General features: G+C 47.4%; 1 protein-coding gene across 6 annotated transcripts in view; it reads left to right on the top strand.

Annotated features, from left to right (window-relative positions):
- Positions 1-23,533, top strand: part of PRDM11 (PR/SET domain 11) — an 85,447-nt gene that overhangs the window by 38,128 nt on the left and 23,786 nt on the right. For 5 of the 6 annotated variants that reach the window (XM_037838689.1, XM_037838687.1, XM_037838688.1 and 2 more), the window contains exon 5: positions 17,674-17,741. In XM_037838689.1, the coding sequence (XP_037694617.1) occupies positions 17,674-17,741 (68 nt within the window). Of the gene's footprint in view, positions 1-17,673; positions 17,742-21,969; positions 22,392-23,533 lie in introns of all 6 variants that reach the window. The other variant, XM_037838691.1, reaches the window with a different exon arrangement.

Here is a 23,533-nt window from a genome sequence, read left to right as displayed (position 1 = left end):
CCAAGAATGAGTTAGAAGTGAGGGGCAGGAGGGATAGTCAGTGAGGTCAGTGCCATAGCGGATCAAGCTTGAGAACTGAAAGCTGAGGTCCTGGTGCCCTGGGCTGGAGCAGCTTCACTGACAGAAGCCAGATTGCTGTGGGTTGCAGTATAAGTTAGGTGAGAAGAGGAGCCAGCAGTGTGGTGGACTTGTTTAAAACACCTGGTGCTTACTTACTGAGCGATTATTCTATGCCAGGTGCATACCGGGCACCTTCAGTACAAGGTGGACATACTGCCCCTCTTGGTCAGATAAGGAAACACAGGGCCAGAGAGATTAAGTGGCCCAACTTCCGTAGCCAGGGCTTGGTGGAGCTTGGGTTCCTTCAGGACAGGGCTTCTCCGTGATGCCAAGGGACTTGAAGGAGTCCTTGATGGAGAGACATGACTAAGGGGGTGGAGCACTTAATAGCACCTGGGCCAGGTGTGGTTACCTGTCCAAATTCAGCCCAACTGCAGAGACACCTACAGAGCAACTCCCAAGCACAAGGCCCTAAGCAGGGAGGTGTGGAGGTAATAGGAATGCATGAAGTTTGCACCCTGTTCTTATGGAGCCTGTGGTCCAGTTGTGGGAGCCAGAGCCACGGCAGGTCAGAGAGGAGGAGTCTCATTCCCAGCCAAGTCATACAAAGGCAGAGTGTGCTGGTGATGGCAGTGCTGCAGAGAGGGCTGTAGGGGCACAGAGAAACAGGACTGATTTTAATTGGGTAGATTGGAGATGGGTTTTGAAGGATGGGTAGAAGCTCAGCAGAGGAGGCTGATGGCTTCCCAGCCTGTGGGAAAAATCACAGGGAAGGGCTCTTAGGAATCCCTCCCACCAGAGTCCTTGTCTTGGAACTGCCCAGCCAAGGAAGGTTGGGGTCTCTACAGCAGACACACTCCCCCAGGTTTGCTGCCTGGCATGTGTCAGGAGGAAAGGAAGCAGAGGAAGCCTTGGAGTTGGCAGCTTGGTGGTAGACTGGCTCCGCCCAGGCAAGAATAGGTGTGGCCCGCAGTTCAGGGGGTGGGGCTGGAGGCCGGGAATGCTTCTCCCCTGGAGGTTCCTTGTCAGGCTCCCTGAGCCAGGGAAAGGAGGCGCTCCCCAGCAGCTGGGCTGGAGCACCGGTCTGTGGCAAGAGGCAAGCTGGTGGATGCAGGGAGGGTGTGGCTGGAGGTCAGAGGACCACGTGGAGGCTTTGACCTCTGTAATCCTGAAAGGTGAGCAGCCATGAATAGATGTGCAAAAAAAAAGTGGGGTCTGCTTATATGTTTTGGGAGGGAGTGTTTGGGTCTCATTTGGGAAAAAAAAACTTCTGCTTCCTCCTGCCCGCTCAGATGACGTGCTGAGTATGGGCAGGAGGGGAGGGCAGGGGCGGGCTGGGCCATGGCACTGATGTGGGTCCAGGGTCTGAAAGCCCCACGTCCTAAACAAACTGCATTCATTTGTCAAATCCTGTCCCAAAGCCATACTTGGTATTGTCTTTTCCTGACCCTCTCTGCCTGCCTTCAAAAGCTATGGCACCCGTCCAACAAAACACACTGTTTTCTACAACTCCTCCAACTGGAGTATGCTCTACTCCAGTAGAAATGACGATGGTGATAACGAGAAGCGTAGCTGTTAATATTTACCGAGTGCTTACTACCTGCCAGGGGCTGTGCTCAGTGCTGACAGCATAATCTCCTTTGATCCTAACCACGCCCCTGTGTGAGAGTTATTGTTCTATCCATTGCCCAGCTGAGAAAACTGAGGCCTGGAGAGAATAAGTCATTTTGCACAAAGATAAACAGCTAGCAGGTAGCTGAGGTGGGGTTTGAATTCGTGCAGTCTGGCTCCAGAACCCTGTCTCCCCTACCTGTCACACCTGTTCCCACCTCCTTGCCCTAGGTGACTCTATTCTACCCATCCTGCCTGCTCAGCATAGGCTCCCTCTGTCTCCTCTCACCCCCGCATCACAGAAAGCTGGTCCCTGTGTGCAGTGTGGTACAAGGACAGGGCCTGGGATTAGATGGACCAAACAGCCATTTACATGTTGCATTCCTCCTTCTTGTCCTGGCTTCCAGTGTAGGAGTTTTATACTCACTTCTGGCTGTTTAGAAAAGAAATGTCCCTTCCTCTGCTTTATCATCTATCTGGAAATTGCAAATTCCATAAATCATTGCTGAAGTTGCACAGGCTGCCCTCAGATGGTGCAGGCCGGAGGTGAAGTTGTGGGCATGAGGTACTCATGGGTGCTCTGAGGCCGTATGGTTTGGTAATGAGATATAAGGAAGAGGAGGCCAGCACAGTGTTGCCATTTCAGTTTTTCTCTTACAGCCAGTCTTGTTCCAGAAAGGACTTAGGGCAGCCTAGCAGGATACATGAAATATAACATGATCACCTATTAAAAGTGGGAGAAAGGGAAGACAGGAAAACAAGGGTGGAAACCCTAAATGGAGCCAGGAATAAGGCTAAAAATGCATACCGTGATGACCTATATGTGCACATTTAACTAAACAGGGTCCAAACCTGGCAGCCACTGGGAAGAGGGGAGTGGTCAGCTACCAGTTATTCTGTCCCTAACATGAAAGCACCAGCCCTTCTGGGTCCTGAGCTGGGCAGGAGGTGAGGACGCTTGGATGCGACTGCTCACCCCCATTAGCCAGCCCCCTGCATGTCGGGCTCCTCCTGTTCTGGGGAGAAGCGGATGTGAAGTGGTGTTTCAGTGTTTTCCATTTCAGCTTCTGTCATGAAACGGATTTATTTAAAAACTTGAGATTGGACGTGCAAAAGCTCATGGCACACCCTCCAGAATAGAGTCTGAGAAACCCTGAGTAACTGCAGTAGATGGAGGTGTAAGCCGACAGTTGCAACCCCAGGAGAAGTGAACGAGAGTAGGCAGGTTTTACCAAGTTTGCAGGGAGCACAGAAATAAGAGGAATAAAGGGCTTGTCCAAGAAGGTTTTGCAAAAGAAGGGACAGTTGAGACAGATTGGGCATGTGGGTGCATGCATGCACATGTGTGTGTGTGTGTGTGTGTGTGCGCACATGCCTTTCGTGCTTGCTGAATTTCTATAAACTATTTTGAAAATTTCAAAATCTATAGAAAAGTTGTAAGAATAGTCAAATGAGCACTCACACATCCTGCATCTAGAGTCACCAGTTGCTAACACTCTATAGCATTTGCTTTATCACTCTCTCTATATATACCTACATGCACAAACGCACACACCCTTTTTTGTTTTCTTGCTGAACTGTCTGAGATATAGTTGCAAATATCATGATACTTTACCTTTTAATACTTCATCTGTATCTCCTAAGAACAAGGAGTTCTCCTATATTAGGGGTCGGCAAAAGGGCTACCCAGTAAATATTTCAGGCTTTGCAGGCCACAGGGCCTCTGCAGCAACTACTCAACTCTGCCGTTGTAAAAAGTGCACAACACATGAATGATTGAGCACAACTGTGTTCCAATAAAACTTTATTTATGAACACTGAAATTTGAATTTCATGTAATTTTCAAGTGTCACAAGGTATTCTCTTTTTTTTCCAATCAATAAAAAATGTAAAAACCATTCTTAGCCCTTGGGCTGCATTAAAAACAAATGGGCTGGATTTGGCCTCTGGGTGGTGGTTTGCTGACCTCTGTCCTCTATAACCACAATATAATTATTATACCCAGGAAATTGAACATGGATACAATACCGTCTGCACTCCATATTCAGATTTCCTCAGTTGCCACAAATAAAGTCATTTTTCATTTCTCACCCCATCCAGGACCCACTCAGGTGTCACACATTGCATTTAATTGCCCTGTCTCTTGTGTATCCTTTATTCTAAAATAGTTCCTGTGCCTCATTTTTTTTTTTTCTCTTTCATGATATTAAATTTTTGAAGGGTCCAGGAGAATTGTTTGCAGAAGTTTCCACGGTTTGGATTTGTCTGGCTGTTTCCTCATGTTAGATTCAGATTGTGTATTTTTAGTGCAGATAATGTGTCTTTCTCATTATGTGGTATCAGGAGATACATGATGCCAGTTTGTCTTGTCGTTGGTGGTATTAGTTGATTAAGATGGTGTCTAGGGCATTTCTCCATGTCTTATTCCAGCCAACAGTTTTACCAACTGCTGATGATTCTTGCCTATATCGATTATTATTCATGACTTAAAATGATTTTTCTATTTCTTCCATTCCTTCTACATTTATTTCTTGGCAATCTTCTGTAAACAAAAGTATGCAGCTTTCTCCCTATCCCATCCCCCTTAAAATTCTTTTTCATTTCAATATAGACTCTTGAATTCTTTGTTTATTCAATGTGCTATAGTCCATTCCTGTCATTATTCATTTTGATGTTTATATTTGGCCAGTGGGAGCCCTTTCAGACTGGCTCCTTGTCTTTTGAAGTATCCGCATCATTGTGTGAGCACTTTCTTCTTTCTGGCACAAAAAGATGTTCCAGGCTCATTTTTCCTGCCCCGGTTCTGTGACCAGCCATTTTCTTAGGAGCTCTGACTCCTTTTAGCTGGGGATGGTGTTTAGGAACCACGATCCCTGGGTCTTAGGTGTGCACATTGCTACTGGCGTGTCATTGCTTCTGGGCCTGAATCAGGCTGTGAGGGATGAGTTGAAGCAAATGGCCAGGAACTGAGGGGACATGGCATCCCAGGCCGTGGACACAGCATGTACCAAGGCCCAGGAGCACACGGGTAATGTTGAGGCAGCGTTGGTAATAGGGTATAGCAGATGTACAGAGTGTGCTTAGAGGGCAAAGTGGAAGATGATGTAGAAAAGTAGAAAAAGCCACTTTTCTTGGATTCTAAGATGCTATGGACTGAATATCAACTTTTCCAAAAGTTGAAATGTGCATCTCAGTCATAACATTCCTCTTACTATAAGAAGCATTAATTAGGCTCAGTTTGTATAGCTGTTGGATAAATGCTGGTAGTTTGGTCATTGAGTCACCAATCAAACCAAAGATTTCCCCCAGAAAAGATCATATGCTAGTGAACCACTTGTGCTGGAACTGAGTTTATAATTCTCAATATCTGTTATACTGGAATAAAAGTTGATCTTTAGAAACTGTTCTGAACTGGCCCAGATGTCATCAGTTTTTAGATTGTATTTAAGTCCAGCTTTGCCCTCTATTGTACGCACTTGGGTCCAAACATGAACTTTCTGAGAGTTTTGTACTTAATATCAACCAGCTTCTAACTTGACTTTCTATAGCTAGGGCTCCTCAGCAGTTGCATTTTGCACATGGGTGTTGTACAGGTATTTTTGTGTGTGTGTATTCATGGAGTCCCAGTGTATGTACGTTAATTTTATCTTAATGTTTCTTAAAATGGTATGTACATAAAGTTCATTAAACACATTTCTTATAACAATTAAACTATAAATATAAAATATAAAATATTTACAAATATAAAATGAACAGAGCAAAAACCAAGATAATTCCAGTTAACAAAATCAATTTAATGCAATGGATGATGTTGTTATACTGAAACTCACTGCTGTTTGTAAGGCGAATGTGGTGGTGACTCCTAAGATGCACAGTCTTTGGTGTTTGGCATATCTGTCTGTGGGTGCCCTGTGATATCTTTATTTCTCCGCTGTTTTTCTCATTTGAAATACTGGGGAATCTTTTGTCAGTGCAATTGCCAAGATGCCACTTGAACTTGTCTTTGCCAGAATGTCTTGTTTACATATTAAGTTGGCCTCTGTTCTTTTTTCACTAGCTCATGACAAGTAGCAACCATTGGGGTTGTATCAGTCAGTTGTTACTGTGGCATAAAACAGGGGGCTGGCAAACTTCTTCTGTAAAGGGCCAGATAACAAATGTTTTTGGGTTTGCGGCCCTGGTCTCTGTCACAACTACCCAACTCCACTGTTGCAGCATAAAAGCAGCCATAGACAATCATAATCAAGTGAATGTGGCACGTCTCAATAAAACTTTATTTATGGATACAGGAATTTGAATTTCATATTATTTTCATGCCATGAAGTCGTCGTTGTCTTTCAATTTATCTTCATTTTTAAAAATGTGAAAACTATTCTTAGCTGGCAGGCAGTGCAAAAATAGGCGTTGGGCTGAACTTAGCCTGCAGACCGTGATTTGTTGAGTCCTGGCACAGAACAACAATTATTTATTCTTGCTCATGTATCTACTGGTTGACTCCAGTTCATCATTTATTAGTATGTAATTCGTATGCATCTGCTATTTGACTGTGGTGCGGCTGAGTGGGGCTGGCCTCAGCTGGGCTGCTCTGCCTCTAGCTGCAGGTGGAGCCAGGCCTCCCTGTGGACTGACTAGCCCAGGTCTGCTCCATGGGTTTGTTCTGGGTCCCAGGCTGGCGGAGGAGGAGCTCTCTGGGGAATCACTTCTTGTGATGATGGCAGAGGACACAGAGGGCAATTCCATCCTCACAAGCACATTTCAAGCCGTTGCTTGCATTATAAGTGTTAACATCCCATTAGCCAAACAAGTCACATGGCTGAGCCCAGAGTCAAGAAGTGAGGCAGGACAGGCTACCTCAGAGTTTAGTGCAAGGTCACACGGTGAAGGGTGAAAGGGAGGGGAGGAGAACAACTACAGGCGCCAACGCCGTCTAAACAGAATACTCTCATGGATGTGGAAATATCATGGTGATTCCCTTCTATTGATTTTTTAAAATGAAAGCACTGCATTAAAGATTCCTGGAACTTTGGGATCTTGGGAATATGTCTGAATATGTTTAAGAAACACTGATTTCTAGTAAACTTCCCAGCTTTGACGAAAGGGCAGTTGGGGTTTCCTAGTGTTTGGAAGTTTCCTGAGGCAGAGATCTTGTCTAATCTACACCCGCTGTGCTTAGTCTGATCTACACCTGAGCTTAGCTCAGCACCCAAACCCAGTGGGACCTCAGCAAATTCTAGTTAGAGGTGGCAGGCAAATACTAATGATAATGATAATAATAATAACAATAGCTGCCACTTATTGTGTTCTATATGATTTGCATATATAATTATTATCTCCCTTTTGCAGATTGGGAAACTGAGGGCTTAAAAAGCCAAGTTACTTGTCTAAGGCTACACGATTAATCACGGGGCCAGGATTTCAAACCAAAGCTCAAACTCATAATCTCCAGGCCCCAGATGCTACTATCCACATGCCCATGTGACATCCCCTTGGTCTTCTTCCCATCCACACCTAGACTTCTTGTTTCTTTAGGGAATAGTTTTCAAGCATATGGTATAAGGTTGTTTCCCTTTCCTTGCCTGGTTTCTGCTGATGAGTATGTGGGAACTTTTGTTTATTCCTCTGCTTTTTGTCCGAGTATGTTTTGCTCATTTCCCTGGTTGTCGGGGCAGGGCCGCCCATGATAGATGTGCATTTTGTGAACTGAACAAATCTGTGGGGTGCTTTCCACATCAGCCCAATTAGCCACTCCCTTCCACCATGTTAACAGGGGAGATTCCTCCAATCTGTAGCATATTTACAGCTTATTTCCATCTGATTTCTCCCCGGCCGCAGACTCATTCCATTGTATTTTGTATTTTGCTACCTCACTGATGGGCAGATTTTCCTGCATCTCCCCCACCCCTGTCCCAACACCCATCATTCAAGCCTTAACTAAGAGACAGGATTCAGGCCACTTCCTTGATGCTGCAAATCATGGTCCCGCCCCAGGGCCTGTTCCATTGGCTTCAGAATTTTCTTTGCATTCACCTGCAGCCGGATTGACTTACAAGAAGAGTAAAGCCTTGCATGGGCAGGGAAGCGGGTGGTAGGTCCTGGGGCTGGTTCCATGGCTGGGTGCCTTTGACAGCCCTAGCAGAGGGGCTTGCAAAATGTCCGAGTCAGTTATAATAATGCCCCAGCTCTGGACTCAGGCATTCCTGGGTTCTGATCCTGGCTCTTCCACTGGCCGCAAGTGTGTCTTTGGACAAGTGGCTTATTCTCTCCTAGCCCCAGTTTTCTTTTCTATAATAATGGAACAAACCACAGCGAGTGGTTGGGAAGGTTGATGGACGCTGCCTGCCTGGTGTGGGGCAGGTGCTGAGCCCATCGCAGCCAGCGTCATTATTCCCAGTTACCTCCACATGGGTTTCACGAAAAACTGCTGGTAGGGGGTGGGGGTTGGGGATTGCAGTGTGAAATCAACGTATGTAAAGCCCTGATGTGGAATTTGGAATTGTACCTAAACATGCCTCATTAACAAGTCTCTAGGGCCTTTTTGAAATTTGATAATGGTAGGTTTAGAACAATAAAAGGAAATACTAATTCCCTTATCAGTTAAATTAGGGGGATTGGATTAGATCAGTGGTTCTCAAGTGTTTTTTTTAATGCAATTTTATTGAGATATATTCATATACCAGATTCAAAATGTACAATCAGTGGTTCACAGTATCATCATATAGTTGTGCATTCATCACCACTATCAATTTTGGGATATTTTCATTACTCCAAAAAAATAAAAATAAAAATAAAAAAGAACACCCAAAACATCCCATACCTCTTTTTGTCTTTATTTTCTTACTCATCTGTCCGTACACTGGATAAAGGGAGTAGCAGTCACAAGGTTTTCACAATCACACAGTCACACCATAAAAGCTATATAGTTATACAGTCACCTTCAAGAATCAAGGCTACTGGATTACAGTTCAGTGGTTTCAGGTATTTCCTTCTAGCTATTCTAATACACTTAAAACTAAAAAGGGATATCTATATAATACATAAGAATAACCTCCAGAATGACCTTTCAACTCCATTTGAAATCTCTCAGTCACTGAAACTTTACTTTGTCTCATTTCTCTTCCTTCTTTTGGTCAAGAAGACTTCCTTAATCCCGTGATGCCAAGTCCGGGAGTCATGTCCCATGTTGAGGGGAAGGCATCAAGTCCACCTGCTGAGTTAGCTTAGAGAGAGAGGCCACATCTAAGCAACAAAAGAGGGTTCTTGAGCTTCTTAAAATCACCTAGGAAGTTAAACTCATATGCCAATATTCCCAAAATGCTGCATGTATTTTAAGGGACCCCCAGAAACCCATCTGTGGATAGCAGGTGAGGAAACTAGGGGCCTGGATAATCTTAAGAGGCCCCTTCCAGCTTAAGTGGTCTTCACTTCAGAGGGTTGCAGAGGTCGGAGTTCAAGTTCAGACTCATTTATCTCTGTGAGTCTTGATTTGCTCAACTGGGAAGTGGCTAGAAAACAAAGGTGATGCATGAAAGTGCTTTGTCAACTGCAAACAGCTTCAGAAATCATTTTTGTTACCACTTTGCTCTCAGAGGAGGCACAGAGCTGAAAATCTGAATGCTTTATGGATTCAGTGGATTCCTGAAAAGTGGCAAGGAAATCGGGGTTTTCAAAACCCTCTCTCTGCAGCCTCCACTTATTGCCCCTTGTAGAGAAGCCCTGGTGGTGAATCCTCCATTACGGCAAACATTCAGCTACCAAGCAGAGTACCCGCCTATTAAAATACCAGTCTCCACATGACAAATGTGCTCAAACCAGAAGCAAAGCTGCAAGGTCAGAGAGGGCTGTGGGACATTCCTGGCTGGTTGATTCTGATGGAGTCGTTGGGTGGAGCTCGGGGGGAGTGGGCAACATCCAGTACTCTTGAGAGTGGTTAAGAACACGGATTGTGCACTCAGAGAGCCGAGTTTCAACTCTAGCTTCCCCACTTATTTCCTTTGTGATCTTGAGCTAGTTACCTAATGGTGCTAAAGCTCAGTTTCCTCATCTGTAAACTGTGATATTAACAGTAGCTACTTCATAGCATTGTGAGAATGTGAGAGTATATCCTAGAGTACTTGCCACAGAGACTGGCACAGAGAACTGGCTCTATGATCTGCAGCTGTTGGTGATGTTTTATTGTTGTTGTCTTTATTAATTATTACCAGGGTCAGAAAGCGTGTTCTGATTCACATGGAGCATGCTTACCCAAAAGGCCATAACTCATGTTTTTATAGTATTTTTTGAGGATTTGTCCACATCAAATCATGCAATCTTAGTTTTAGGCAGCATTTTAGAGGTCATTTAGGACATATTTCCACTAAGTGGGTTTGGGGATTGAATCTGTCCCCTACAAAGGGAATGTCCAGGTCTCAAACCCTGGTCCTGTGAGTGTGAACCCATTTGTAAATAGGACCTTTGAAGATGTTATTAGTTAAAGTGTACCCAGACTGAATCAGGGTGGGCCTTCATCCAATATGGCTCAAGTACTTATAAGCAAAGGAAATTGGATGCAGAAGAAGCAGCCAGAAGCAGGAAGTCAACGGAACCCGGAAGAGAAAGAAGACGCCACCCTGTGCATCATTGTATGACAGAAAAGCCAAGGAACCCCAAAGATTGCCATCCAGAAGATACCAAGCCTTCTACTATCTGAAATCATGAGCCAATAAATTCCTCTTGTTAAGCCAACCCACCGTATGTTAATTGTTTTAGCAGTTGGAAAACTGAAACAGTAGGGAAGTCCTTTGTTTGGCCTCCCTGGTAGTGGATCATTCAGCTTCTCCTTAAACACTCACAGTGACAAGAAGCTCACTACTTCACAAGGCTGCTTGTCCTATTGTAGGACTGTTCTGTCTTTCGGGGAGCTGCTCCCCCACTGCGATCACATCTGCATTCCTCTAAGTGCAGGCTGATCCTTCTCCTGCTTCCCCCTCCCCATGGCAGTCCTTCCTCGCTTGATGATGGCTCCTTTTGCTCTGGTCTTTTCTTGTCCATACTAAGGGACCTCCAATCCCTCCCTCCCTTCCTTCCTTCCTCCCTCCCTCCCTCCCTCCCTTCCTTCCTTCCTTCCTCTGTCTTTCTTTCTAACTTTTATTGTTGTAATATGTTTACAACTCAAAATTTCCCATTTTAACCATTTTTAAATGTACAATTCAGGGATATGAATTATATTGACAACATTGTACTACCATCACCAACATCCCTTGTCCAAACTTTGTTGTCCCCTCCGACAGAAGGCCCCCAGTCTCTGAGTATCCCTTGGGTGGGGTGGTGGTGAGCCCCTCACCACGCTGGTTATCCTTCTCTGGTTGAGTCCAGGTTGTTAAGTCCTTCTCACATCACCGTGCTCAGAGCTTCAGGGCTGGTCTAAGAAGCTTCAGGTTCAGAGGGGCCGAGGAGTTGGACGTGAGGAGTAAGGCAGGGTTCAGGAGAGGGAGACCGGCCTTCTGATGGGTTGGTCCCGAGCATCTGGCTGGCTATTCCTGCACCCCTTCCAACTTTGGGACTGGAGGCCCACATCCCGCTCTCCATTCATGGTGGCGTGGGCTCCCCATTGATGCGTAACATGGCCTGCAGCCTCTGTGTGATCCTTTCCTCCCCTGCCTGGAACACCACTGTCTCCTTTTCTCCAGGGTCTCAGCTTAGCTCTCACACCCCCCTGGGAGTCCACCAACAACCCCTAGGTACAGGCTCTAGCTCCAAGTCCCCATAATCCCACCAAGCCCCTCCGCAGCACTGACCTTGCAGTAGCATGGGGTCTCTCTTGTTATACCCCCCCGGACTGTGAGCTTTGGTTGAGCAAGTTATCGTCTCCCCGGCTCACCATTTTATCCCCAGAACCTGCCACCATAGCCCTCCCTCAGTGATACTGGCTGAATAAATAAACGGATGAATAAATAAATGCTTGACTTGAGGAAATCCTGATTGGTGGGACAGTAACATCTGTTAGGAAACCTCCAGGATTGACACCAGCAACAGAGGTGGTGGGCTGCGCTGTGCCCCTTTCAGCTCCTGCCCAGGCCCCTCTGCCCAGCTGAAGCTGCAAAAGGGCAGATGATAACTCATTGTTGACTCACAGACCCCCCAAGGAATCAACAGCTAACATTTAATCCGTTTAGTAATAATCACAGTAATGATCACAATGCTAACAGTGACCGCTCACTGCGTACCTTCCACGTCAGTCATCAGGGCAGTGCCGCAAAGGGTGGGCTTTACCCCATTTTACAGGTGAGGAAACTGGGGCATGGTCAGGTGAAGTCACCTGCTGAAGGCCACTCAGCTTGTAGGTGCTGAAGCTGAGAATCTACCTGTCTTAATGTCTTAATGGTACTGCCATAAGAAAGTACCACAAATTTGGGGGCTCGGAACAGCAGAAATTTATTGTCTCAGTTTTGGAGGCTGGAAGTTCAAATTCAAGGTGTTGACAGGGCCATGCTCCCTCTGACACCTGTAGGGGAGAACTCTTCCTTGCCTCTTCGAGCTTCTGGCAGTTTGCCAGCAGTCCTTGGTGTCCCCTGCTTGCAGCAGCAGGTCAGTCTCTGCCTCTGTTGTCACATGGTGCTCTCCCCAGATCACAGACACTGTCTCTTCTCCCCTTCTGATAGGGACACTAGTCATATTGGCTCAAGGGCCTGCCCTACTCCAGTTAACCTCATTATAACTTCACTTATTCCATCTGCAATGACCTTTTTCCCAAATAAGGTCACCTTCACAGGTATCAGGGATTAGGACTTAATATTTTTGGAGGACACGATTCAACCCATAACCCTACCGACTCCTCTGGCTCCAAAGCCCTTACTCCCCTCAGGTGCTCCTCTGCTGGCTGCAGCCCTAGAGGTGACTCTCCTCTTCCCCCAGGGAACCCCTGTCAAAAGGGAGAGGAAGAGGAGCAATCAGAAAATGAGACTGTAGGGTGATTCATAGTCTGATAGAGAATAGGGCTCTCTGCGAGACTGGAGGGGAAGCCCAAGCCACATGCTTTCTCTTTCTGTCTTATTGAGATTTTCTTAAATCAGCAAAGCATTATCGTCTCATAAATAGACAAATAAAGCCAAAGCACCATCCCTCTTCCCTCTTCCTTCTCCTCAATAAGTAAGCAGAGTTGAGTTTGATATTTACCTGCCAGATTTTCTATGCACATACAAACATATGCAAGGTGACATGCTGGCGAAGGTTTAACAGCCTGATGGTGATGGAGGCTGGCAGGGGGTGGGAAGTAGGTGCCGCTTTCTGTGGTGTAAATTCTTCCACCATAGCTGATTTCAGGTTACAACGTGGAAAGAGATATGCAGTCACCATTATGTAGGATTTCCCTTGTATGGGTACAGTGAACACCCTTAACCTCAAGAGCAGAGTTAATAGTAAAACATAGTAAAATAAGTAGGAAGGGGTGAGTTTTGAGTATTTATTACCTTTGTTCTTAAGGTAATTAATTGAGTTTGTTTATATAATTTAATTTTTAACAATGACTGTTAAACAACTGCTTCACTAATTCCCTGGAAATTTGTCAGCTCTTGTGAACCTGTATGAGCTAGCCCCAGCACACCACGTTTCCCTTTTACTAAAATGTAAACACAATATAAGCAATTTTTCTTTGACTTGCTTTTTTCTTACAAGGATTTTCTTTCTTCCCTCTCTCCCTTCCTTCCTTCCTTTCTTTCCCACACACTGCATTAGGAACTGGGGAAACCATACCATGCACTTGGCCTTCTTTATTGCCTAGTGAGGGATAACCCAATTACCAAACCAACAAATAGATAAACACCATCAAACTTAAAAATTTTTATTTTTTAATTAAAAAAAATTGCACTTTCTAATTAGGGCTTGACGAAGTGCAGGATGATGTAATAGAGAAAATATTCGCGGGGGGGTGATATGGAGGTCAGGGTGTGGCAGAGTGAGAATCTACTTTAGGTTCAAGTCAGGGAAGGCTTCTTCTGAGGAGGTGGCATAGAGGAGACCTGAAAGATGAGAAGAGTCCAGCCACGCAAAGTTTCCTGGAAAAACATTGCAAAAGGATACAATCACTCGGGTATCATTTCTGTAAACTTTACAGACATGCAAAACAGTGCATTGTCTTCAGAAAAATCCGGGTGTGGTATAGATGGGAAGGCTCTCCTCCAGCTTCGAGATGGTGGTTGCTCAAGGTAAGTGGGACAGGCAGGCAGGACCAGGTCATTCGGGTCTTGAAGGATGTCACTGTGGGCACAGATTGTATTGCAGTTGCAGAGGAGGCCGTGGGAGGGGGGTGGGGTGTCTGCGCTGTGAGTGATGGAACCTGGTTCTTGTCTATGAGAGATTACTCTAGCTGCTGTGAGGAGCAGCGATGGGGGTTAAGAGTGGCAGCTGGGAGGTTAGTTTGGACTCTCTTGCATTTGTCTAGGAGAGAGCTGATATGGGCCTGGACCATGGTGGGAGCAGTGAAGAGAGAGAGGAGTGGTTTACAAATCCAATTCGGAGGACTTGCTGAGGGATTGGATGTTGGGGGTGGAGAGAGGGAAGAATGAAGTGTACCTTTCTTTGTGAAACCTGAGTGGATGGAGGTGTCAAAAATTAAGATGGAGAAAATAGAGGAGAAGCAGACTTGGGGGTGGGCCTGAGGCATTGGGAAATCTTTTCATATGTGAAATTTGAGATTTCCGTGAGATATCCAAGGGGGGATGTCATGTGGTCAGCTGGATATTCACATCTGGGGCTTGAGATAAAAGTTTGTGAGTAATCAACAAATCAAGAGTCTGGGAGCGGATGGGAATATCCAGGGAGAGAGAAGAGGTGAAGAAGGTGTGGATGGAGGAGGCAAGGGAACTTCTGAGAGTTCATGCTTGGAGCCCCAACCCCACCTTTTTCTTCCAAAACACATTGCAGTCTCACACACACACACACACACACACACACACACACACACACACACTCACACACACACACAACAGAAACACAGTAAACAGAGCTGAAAACAGAAAACAAGGCTCATTGGACTCCTGTCTAGAGCAGGCAGAGGTGGCCATCAGTTTTCAGCTCCTGCGGGATAATATGGAATAAAAGTGCCCCACGTGAGCTAGAGAGAGGAGACAGGTTACTGCTGGAAATGGGGCAGAGGGAGAGTGGGGAGAGAGAGAGGGGCTTCCACTTAAGATGAGCCTTTGGACCAAATCTCCAAGACAAATGAAGAAAACTACTGCTAAAAAGATAACCTCTTCCAAACTGATGAGAAATGAATCCACTCTAGATAAAATAAAAATAGCATTCTAAAAATGAATTTAAAATAACAGTTTAGAGTCTGTATTAGGATTAGATTTCACTATGAGTAACTGAGATCCAAAATAACAGGGGCCCAAATAAAACAGGAGTTTAGTTCTCTCTCGTGCATATAGTCTAGGGCTGATGAGGTGGGTCTGCTCTTCTAAGTCCTCCATATCAATGCTTGGGTTATCCTCACAGTCTAAGTTGGCAGCTAGAGCTCCAGCCATCACATCTGTATTCTAGGAAGCAGGATGAAGGAAGGGATGAAGAATAAGGGCAAAGAGCTTATACCAGCTGCCTTTTCAGGAAGCTGATACGTGACATTTCCACCCACTTATAATTGGCCAGAACTTGGCTAGAGAAGAAGCCAAGAAATATATTCTCTATTACAGGTAGCGAGGTGCCCAGTTATAACCCAGAGATTCTATTATTGTGAATGAAGGGGATAACAGATAATGGAGGACAGATAATGGGGGGCAATTAGTGGTTGCAGCCTTAGAATTTTCAAAGAAAGAAAGGAAGGAATAACACCCATTAAACAAGACAAGTTAGTGCACTTTTGTTTGTTTTAATTTAAAACTTCTGCTCTTCAAAAGATACTGTGAAGAAAATGAAAAGACAAGCCACAAACTGGGAGAAAATATGTGCAAATTATTTATCTGATAAAGGACGTGTAAACTCTCAAAATTCGATTAGAAAACAACCTGATTTAAAATATGGACAAAAGATTTGAACAGAAACTTCATCAAAGAAGATATGCAGATGGCAAATAAACACATGAAAAGATGCTCAACATCATGAGTCATTAGGGAAATGCCCATGAAAACCATAATGAGATACTACTTCACACCTGTTAGAATGGCTACAGTGAAACAGACTGTTCATACCAAGTGTTGACGAGGATGTGGACTATTTGGAACTCCCCCTGCTTTGGGAATGTAAAATGGTACAACCATTTTGGAAAGCAGTTTAGCAGTTTCATCAAAGTTAAATGTAATTGCCATATGATCCAGTAATTCCACTACTAGGTATATACCCAAAGAAATTAAAGCATATGTCTATATAAATACTAGTAAGTTGTCATAACAGCTTTATTTGTAATAGTAAGAAAACTAGACACAACCCAAATGTCCATCAATAAATAGAAAAATAAGCTGTGTTACATCCAAATAATGGAATACTAATTACCAATATAAAGGAATTAACTATTGATATGCACAACAACATGGATGGATCTCAAAATAATTGTGCTGAGTGAAAGAAGCCAGACATGGCTTCCATTCTTTATATAAAAATTCTAGAAAATACTAACCCATAGTGATAGAAAGTAGATCACTACTTGCCTGTGGGAATGGGAGGCATGGAAAGGGGCAGTGGGAGGATTACAGGGGGGATGAGGAAACTCTTGGGGTATGGATATGTTTGTTATCTTGACTGTAGTGATGGGTGTATATACATTTGTCAAAACATATCAAATTGTACATTCTGTGTCAATTATACCTTGATAAATTAAAGCTTGAAAAAGCTGTTAGAAAAAGAAGGAATATAACTTTATGAGACAAAATGAGGCAGAATGAAAAAAAGGATGACTCTGAAAAAGAATTCATTAAAAATTCAGGGAATGAAAACTATTCATTGAATTAAAAGTACTCATAAAAAAGGAAAGAAAGAAAGGAAAAACCTAATTGGTGGTTTAAACTCTTGACTGTACATGAAGAGAGAATTAGCGAATTGGAAGAGAGTTCTGAGAAATTTTTTCAGAGCGCTGTCCAGAAAGATAAAGAGGGAAAAAACGTGAAGGAATAGTTAAAAGACATTGAGAATAGATTGAACTACTCCTACATATGTTTAATAGAAATTCTACAGAAAGAAACTGGAGGAAATGACTGAGAAGTCATATTCAAAAGCATAATGAGAATTTTCCAGAACTGAAGAGATCTGTCCTCAGTTTGAAAGTGCTCTCTTTAAGTAATGAGGAGGCGGAAAAAAATTTAAGTTCCCACATTGCAACAACTTAGTGAAACTGCAGAAAATCAAGAATAAAAGGAGAGTTTAAAAATTTACCAGAGATATTGTCCACGAAAGAACATTATACTAACAGCAGGTTGTCTATGAGCCAGTGGCATCTTCAAAGTGCTGAAGGAAAATAAAACTATCAGCCTAGAAATCCAGCTGAACTAGGATTCAAGAATGAGGGCACAAGAAGACATTTTCACACAGGAGAAAGGCACCCAACCCCAAACCTTTGGACTCTTGAACATTTAGGGTGGACAGAGGGGGTGCTCTCTCGAATCACATTGTCTCCCCAGCCAGCAGTCCTGGCCTCTGTTTCCCACAGAAACTTTAGAGGGAGGAAGGGGTGGATGTAGCTGTTACCATTACAACATGAGACTATCGAAAATGCCACCAGTTGACCGTGTTCTGGATAGTCCATCAAGACAGAGGAGGGAGGTGGTCCCATCCATTTGCCTCCCATCTCCCCCACATTCAAAGCCCATGTGAAGAGTTTTCATTCACCCCAAGGATCTCTGGGAGAATGGGAATGGGTGGAGGGGAGGAGGCAGGGATTCCTGTCCCAGCGTGGGTTTCAGTCTTCTGGGGAGAGGGCAGAGGCAAGGGAGGTGAGGTAGTAGATGGGGCCAGGCCTGGGGCTATGGGTTGGGGAGAAGCCCAGCGGTGTGAGAGGCCCCTCTGGGATGGCCCATTCTATACTCTGTCCCTGTCTTCCAGATCGTGGACAAGAACAACCGCTACAAGTCCATAGATGGATCGGATGAGACGAAAGCCAACTGGATGAGGTGAGTCCTGCTCTCTACTGATTTCCCGGGAGCCTTGCCCGGCCTCTGGAAAGGAGGCCAAGTAAGCGTGTTGGGGTGATGGGGTCTCCAGCGGTGAGGCCCCTGCAAGCTTTGAGACTGCTGTTTGTAGGCTTTGGGATGCGTCCAGCTCTGCAAGCGCCTCTTGCTCCCCAGGCTTCTATCAGGGGACTCTGGAGGGGAGGCCTATGGCCAGGCCAGTGGGTTAGGGGGACTTGTCAGTGTGTCTGGAGTACCCAGACCCCAGGGTCCTGACAGCATTCCCCAGGGGAGATGAGATGGGGGTGTGACACCTTCTCACAGGGCACAGGTGTCCCACAGAGGTTGTACAGGGCTCATCCCAGTGTGCCCCCCCACACACACACACAGTTATTTAAATGACCCCATGGAAGAGAAGGTTTCTGGCAAAGTCTGTAGCTCAGTCAGTTTTTGACAGTGCTTGCTACCCAGACCTGAGTGGTTTGACCCTGGTCCAGCATTTGGGATGGAGGTTTGCAGCACCAGAGGGATCCTTAAAGGCCGCACAGGGCCACCCAAAGCGGGCTGAGCTGAGCCTGGAGCCCAGGATGCAGGACCATGCTCTGCTGATGGTTCTCTGCTGCTGGCATGTGCAGCGTTCCTAGGGGCTCTGCCTGGTGGGGTCTGTGGGCGGGTGTGGGGGCCTCAGTCTTGCCATATTGTGTGGGACCAGGACCTGTGGTGGGGGGTTTGGGTCTTGGAGAGGGAAGGCAGGCCTCAGATGGCCGGGCCCAGGAGCACAGCCACACCTTGGACTGGGGCTCTCTGTGACATTTGTGCAGTTCCGTGACCCATGGTCGGTAGAGGAGTGATTGAGCTTGGATGGTGGACTGTTAGGGGCTTGCCAAAAGGGCGTATTCTGTCATTAAAACTTGGAGGTTTTCCAAGCAAATGAGAAGTTTTGAGGTGGAGAGTCCACGGCAAGGACCCCGGCCTCTTCCCCAGTGACCTCATTGCCCAGGGCTGTTCCCCTCTGAGAGCTGCTGCTGGGGCAGAGCAGCAGTTTACACTTTCCAGAGTAATTTTAGATCTGTTCTCTCATTTGTCAGGGCAGCTGTTCTCAATGCCATTTAGCAGGTACAGCTGCAGACAGAGCCGAGCTGACCCCTGCCTTAGGGTGTGGCCAGTCCAGGCATCCAAGACAAGCCCCCCATCCCCGGGACCCCACCCCCCACTCTACTTTCACACAGACATGGCCTTGAAAGTGGCTCCAGGATGGGGGATCGCCACTCCCAACTGCCTTCCTCTTCTTCCCCGACCACTGGGTTCGGGTCAGCTCAGCAAATCAGTGTAACACCCATTTACTGAGCACCTACTGCAAGTCGGGCTCTGGGCTGGGTGCCCGTGATGGACAGACCCAGCCCTGCCCTCCTGGGGCTCACACCTACCACCACGGACTCCACTTTTTCTAATACAGTTGTTGAATTGAGGCACAGTGTGTTGCAAGAACCCAGATGAAGAGGAGCTGGGCTTTCAAAGGGGCCAGGATCTTGTCTGGGGACACTGTGAGCAGAAACAAAGAAGTTGGGGAAGAGGTGCTCAGACAGGTTGACGGATGGGTTCCACTGATCAGATGTCCGTCCTGTGCCCTGCTGCTCCCGTTTGGTTCAAGGCAAGCAAAGGCGCATGTGTCCTTCTGCCAAGCAGGCAAGTCCAGTCTGGGGGCAGGCCTTTCTGCACTATCACTTTCAAGGGTGCCAAAAGCTTTGACCTGGTAGAGCTGATTCGATTGCACACTTCCACTCAGTCCCTGATCTTTCACCTTGGGGTCGAGGCTTTACCACAGCCCCAAAGAAAGAGATTCATCATCTGAAGTAACTTAGCCATCATCTGGTACCCCAGAGTTTCTGACTTACTGGGACTGGGAGGGACCTGGGGCATTGGTAATTTTTAAAGTTCTCCATGGTGATTCTGATGTGCTGCTAGTGTTGAGAACCACTGCCCTAGACTAATCTTCATGTTCCAGTGTAAAACTGAGACCCAGAACAAGACCAGGTCTTGTTCAAGATCACACAGTCAGTGGCAGAACAAGGACTCACTTGAACCTGTGGCTCTGAACTTCTAGGCCAGTGTTCTTGCTGCTTATGCACAAGGGAGTGGGTGAAGCATGGCTTTCCTGGGCCCGTGCTGGCACTGGTGGGGTGGGTTCTGCTGCCGCTGCCTTGCTAGCATGGGATCTGTCCTCCTCCTGCTCCCAGCCCCACCCTGATCCAAGATGGCACCTGTAGTCCCAGCTAGTGGGCCCTCGTCTCATGAATGACTCAAGGAGTAGGTTTCACTCAGGTGGTCTGTTGCCAGGGGGGTACCAGGTGAGCCATTTTTACTTGGTGGTTGTTGGCTGGAGAGGAAAGCCAGTTGATCCTAGGAATCCTCTTTCCACCTTAATGAGTCATCACATCCATTTGTGCAGCAATTTATAGTTTGCAGACACTTTCACTCACACTGTCGTAGCCTGGGGTCTTGAGGATGATTGAATGGAGTTTGTTAGTTTTTTTGAAAAATAAAAAAAAAGGCCTCTGTAGTGGACCAAGAAGGGAATGGACACTCACATTTTGAGTGTCAACTAGGCTAGGTGTTCTGTGTTTATTAAACTGGTAGTTCTCGACAGGAGGCTATTTTGCCCCTGGGGGGCATTTGGCAATGTCTGGAGATATCTTTGGTTGTCACTAGTTGGGGGTGGATGCTACTAGCTTCTAGCACGCAGAAGCCAAGGATGTTGAAAAACGTTCTGCATTGCACAGCCCCAACAAAGAACTGAGGACTCAAATGCCTAACTGTGCCAATGTTGAGAGGCTCTGCATCAAATCCTCCTGACAGCCCTGGGAGGTGGCACTAGAATTATCATCCTCATGTTGCAGAGGTCTCATGGCTTGCCCAAGGAGTCCTAATCTTAAGTTCCAGATCTGTTAGAGTCCAAGGCCCTTCCTCTGCCCCTGGGCTGGAGCTCCTCACTCTCTTCTCCCCATCTCCTGGGCTGTGGTGTTTTGGGTCGGTGGGGGATGGGTGGCCAAAGCGGAAGGATCTTTGTGCTGCTGTCTTCATGCCATGGTTTGGGAAGCAGACAGACCTGTCCCGATCCGAGATGGCACCTGGGTAGTCACAGCTGCTGGGCCTCCATCTCAGTCAAGATTCAAGTAGGTTGGGGTTGGGTGTGTGGTTGTTGCCAGGGAGAGGCTGGGTGAGCCGAGTGAATGGATGGGACTGCAGATTTCCCCCATACCCCCGGTTTCCTCTCTTGGGTGGATCTTTTGGACCTTTTGGCACTTGTTAAAGGGCGACAGACATAGTTACATTGTGGAGAAACTGAGTCCCTAAGCCAGAGCAGGTGCCAGGTTGGAGGGTGAAGGGCCACGCCATGCCCCTTGCCCGGAGCCCCTGCTGCTCTGCGGAGAGGGAAGAGAAGGGCTGTTTTCTCTCAGAGTGGAACTTGTCTCCCAATGGGTGCTTTGGGGCTCCTTGCATTTCATGTACGAGCTACCAAAAAGCCACAGCTGCCTCACCCCTACCCCCCACCCACCCCCAGGGGCTCGCTCTGTTTTCCTGAAGGCTCTGGCCTCTGACAGCCCTTAAAGAGATCGGCATGTGGAGCAGGGAAGGGGAGGAGGAGACCCATGTGACAGAGAGCTTTCTGTGACTACCCCCTAATTAAGAAAGCGGCAGCCCACTGTAAACAGCCCTTGGTCTAAACATTCTTCCTCTAGCCCTTTGCTGTATGCAAATACCACTCTAGAAGCTGTGGCCAAATCCTAACCCCAGTAAGGGTCTTTTATTCCGGTTTAGGGCTCTAAAACTCTTTTTATAGCACTCTGCCTTTCCTCCTTAGTAACAGCCGGGTGAGGTTGGTGTGGTTGTTATTTCAGATGGGGAGAGTGAGGCCAGGAGAGGTCACATGGACTCCCCCCCCCACCCACCCCGCTCTCCCAGCCAGTGGGAGGTAAAGCAGGGCCTGAAAACCGAAGGCGCCCAGTGCTCCCACCTGCGTAACGCCGCGTCTCTCCTTCCAGTCCTTGTCCTCCAAGCAGTAGGCGGAAGGGACCTCGCGGTAGGAGGAGGGTGTGGTGGTGGTGAGCAGGCGAAGGGCGTGCCAGGTGCCTCCCGGCTCCCCAGCTGGGGCCGGCAATTAGGACGGCCGAGGACCACCCACGTTGCCGGTCATTTACCCAATTGTGCTTTGTGGGATATTCAACCCAAGGAACGTGGCACCCCTGGCTGAGCGTAAGAGGAAGCCCAAGTTCTCCAAGGAGGAGCTGGACATTCTGGTCACGGAGGTGACCCACCACGAAGCGGTACTCTTTGGGAGGGAGACCATGCGGCTGTCCCATGCTGACAGGGACAAGATTTGGGAAGGCATAGCTCGGAAAATCACCTCCATCAGCCAGGTGCCCCGCTCCGTCAAGGACATTAAGCACAGATGGGATGACATGAAACGGAGGACCAAGGACAAGCTGGCCTTCATGCAGCAGTCCCTGTCGGGCCCTGGGGCCGGGGGCCGGGCCCCCACCATCGTGCTCACTGCCCACGAGAGGGCCATCGAGTCAGCGCTGCTCACGGCCCGCTCCGGGCATGGCTTCCCGCGGGCAGAGCTGGACGGGACCGACAGCCCGTCGACCAGCTGTGAGTATCGCCCGGCCGCCGGCCCCCTGCTCCCCAGCCCACTCCTCGGGGGTCTCCCCTTACCACGAGTCCCTTCTCTTTCTCTCCGCGCCACTCTGTCCCTTTTCTCCCTCTTCTCCCCCTTCTGTCTTTGTTCTGCCCTTTTTTGTCCATTCTCTCTGGAACATTTCCTGAGCATTTCTCTGCCTGCTGGGATCTGGGAAGGCAGCGCTGTGTGTAGAGCCTCTGCAGGCCCTGCTCTTGGGGAGTTCCTAGACTCCTGGGCATAAGCCCACTTTAATGAAATAATTGCACGGGTAAATTTGTAATGAAGGGACGAGCACAGGGAATTCCGAGGGCAGGGCCAGCTCCACCGGCAGGCGCCTGTGACTTGTGCATTTTGCACGGGGCACCCCGTGTTCAGAAGGGCCCGGGCTGGGTTGCTAATAATCTCTAAACAAAGGGCTCTGCATTTGCAATTTGCATTTGACCCTGTAAGTTCTGTAGCCAGCCCTGCGGGAGAGTAAGGTAAGGAGCGGAAGGAACCATGAGAACTGGTTCTCCCTGGGGACTGTGGAAGGCTCCCCGAGGAAATGTCAGTGGCACTGAGATTTTGAGACGTGAAGGGCGAGCGAGTGAGAGTTAAACTGGGTGCAGCGACTGCGCTGGGCGCGGGAGAGGGAGGGGGAGCCCTGCAGGCAGAGAACGGCATGTACGCAGGCCCTCCCCGGGAAGACGCCGGCACGTTCCAGGAACAGCCAGAAGCCAGGGAAGCCCGAGTGTAGTGGAGGAGGGGGAGGGGGTGTGAGACCGGCAGCAAAGCTGTCAGGACCCGGGCCACAGAAGGGCCAGTTCCGTTTTCTCTGTGTCTGTTCCGAATTTCTTTATTTCTCTGTTGTTTTTTTTGTACCCCTGTTCTGTGCCACACTCACTCTGCAACCTGCCTCTTTCTGCCCACCCCAGGTCTCTCTAAGCTCCCTTCCTCCTCGTTGGCTACCCTCCCTTATCCATACTGCTCCTACCTCCACCTCACTCCCATCCCCTTGCCCTTCTCTTTCCCCTCTGCTACTTGGGTCTCACAGATGGACTTTTGGGGGGCTGGGGTGCAGAATCTGCTGGCCCATCTGGCTGCGATGGGTGTCCTTTGGGGCTGTCGTTCTAGT

This window comes from Choloepus didactylus, chromosome 6 (assembly GCF_015220235.1).
Source record: "Choloepus didactylus isolate mChoDid1 chromosome 6, mChoDid1.pri, whole genome shotgun sequence".
Classification (NCBI taxonomy): Eukaryota; Metazoa; Chordata; class Mammalia; order Pilosa; family Megalonychidae; genus Choloepus; species Choloepus didactylus.
Note: the sequence above shows the minus strand (reverse complement) of the source record. Positions and strands in the feature narration are given on the sequence as shown.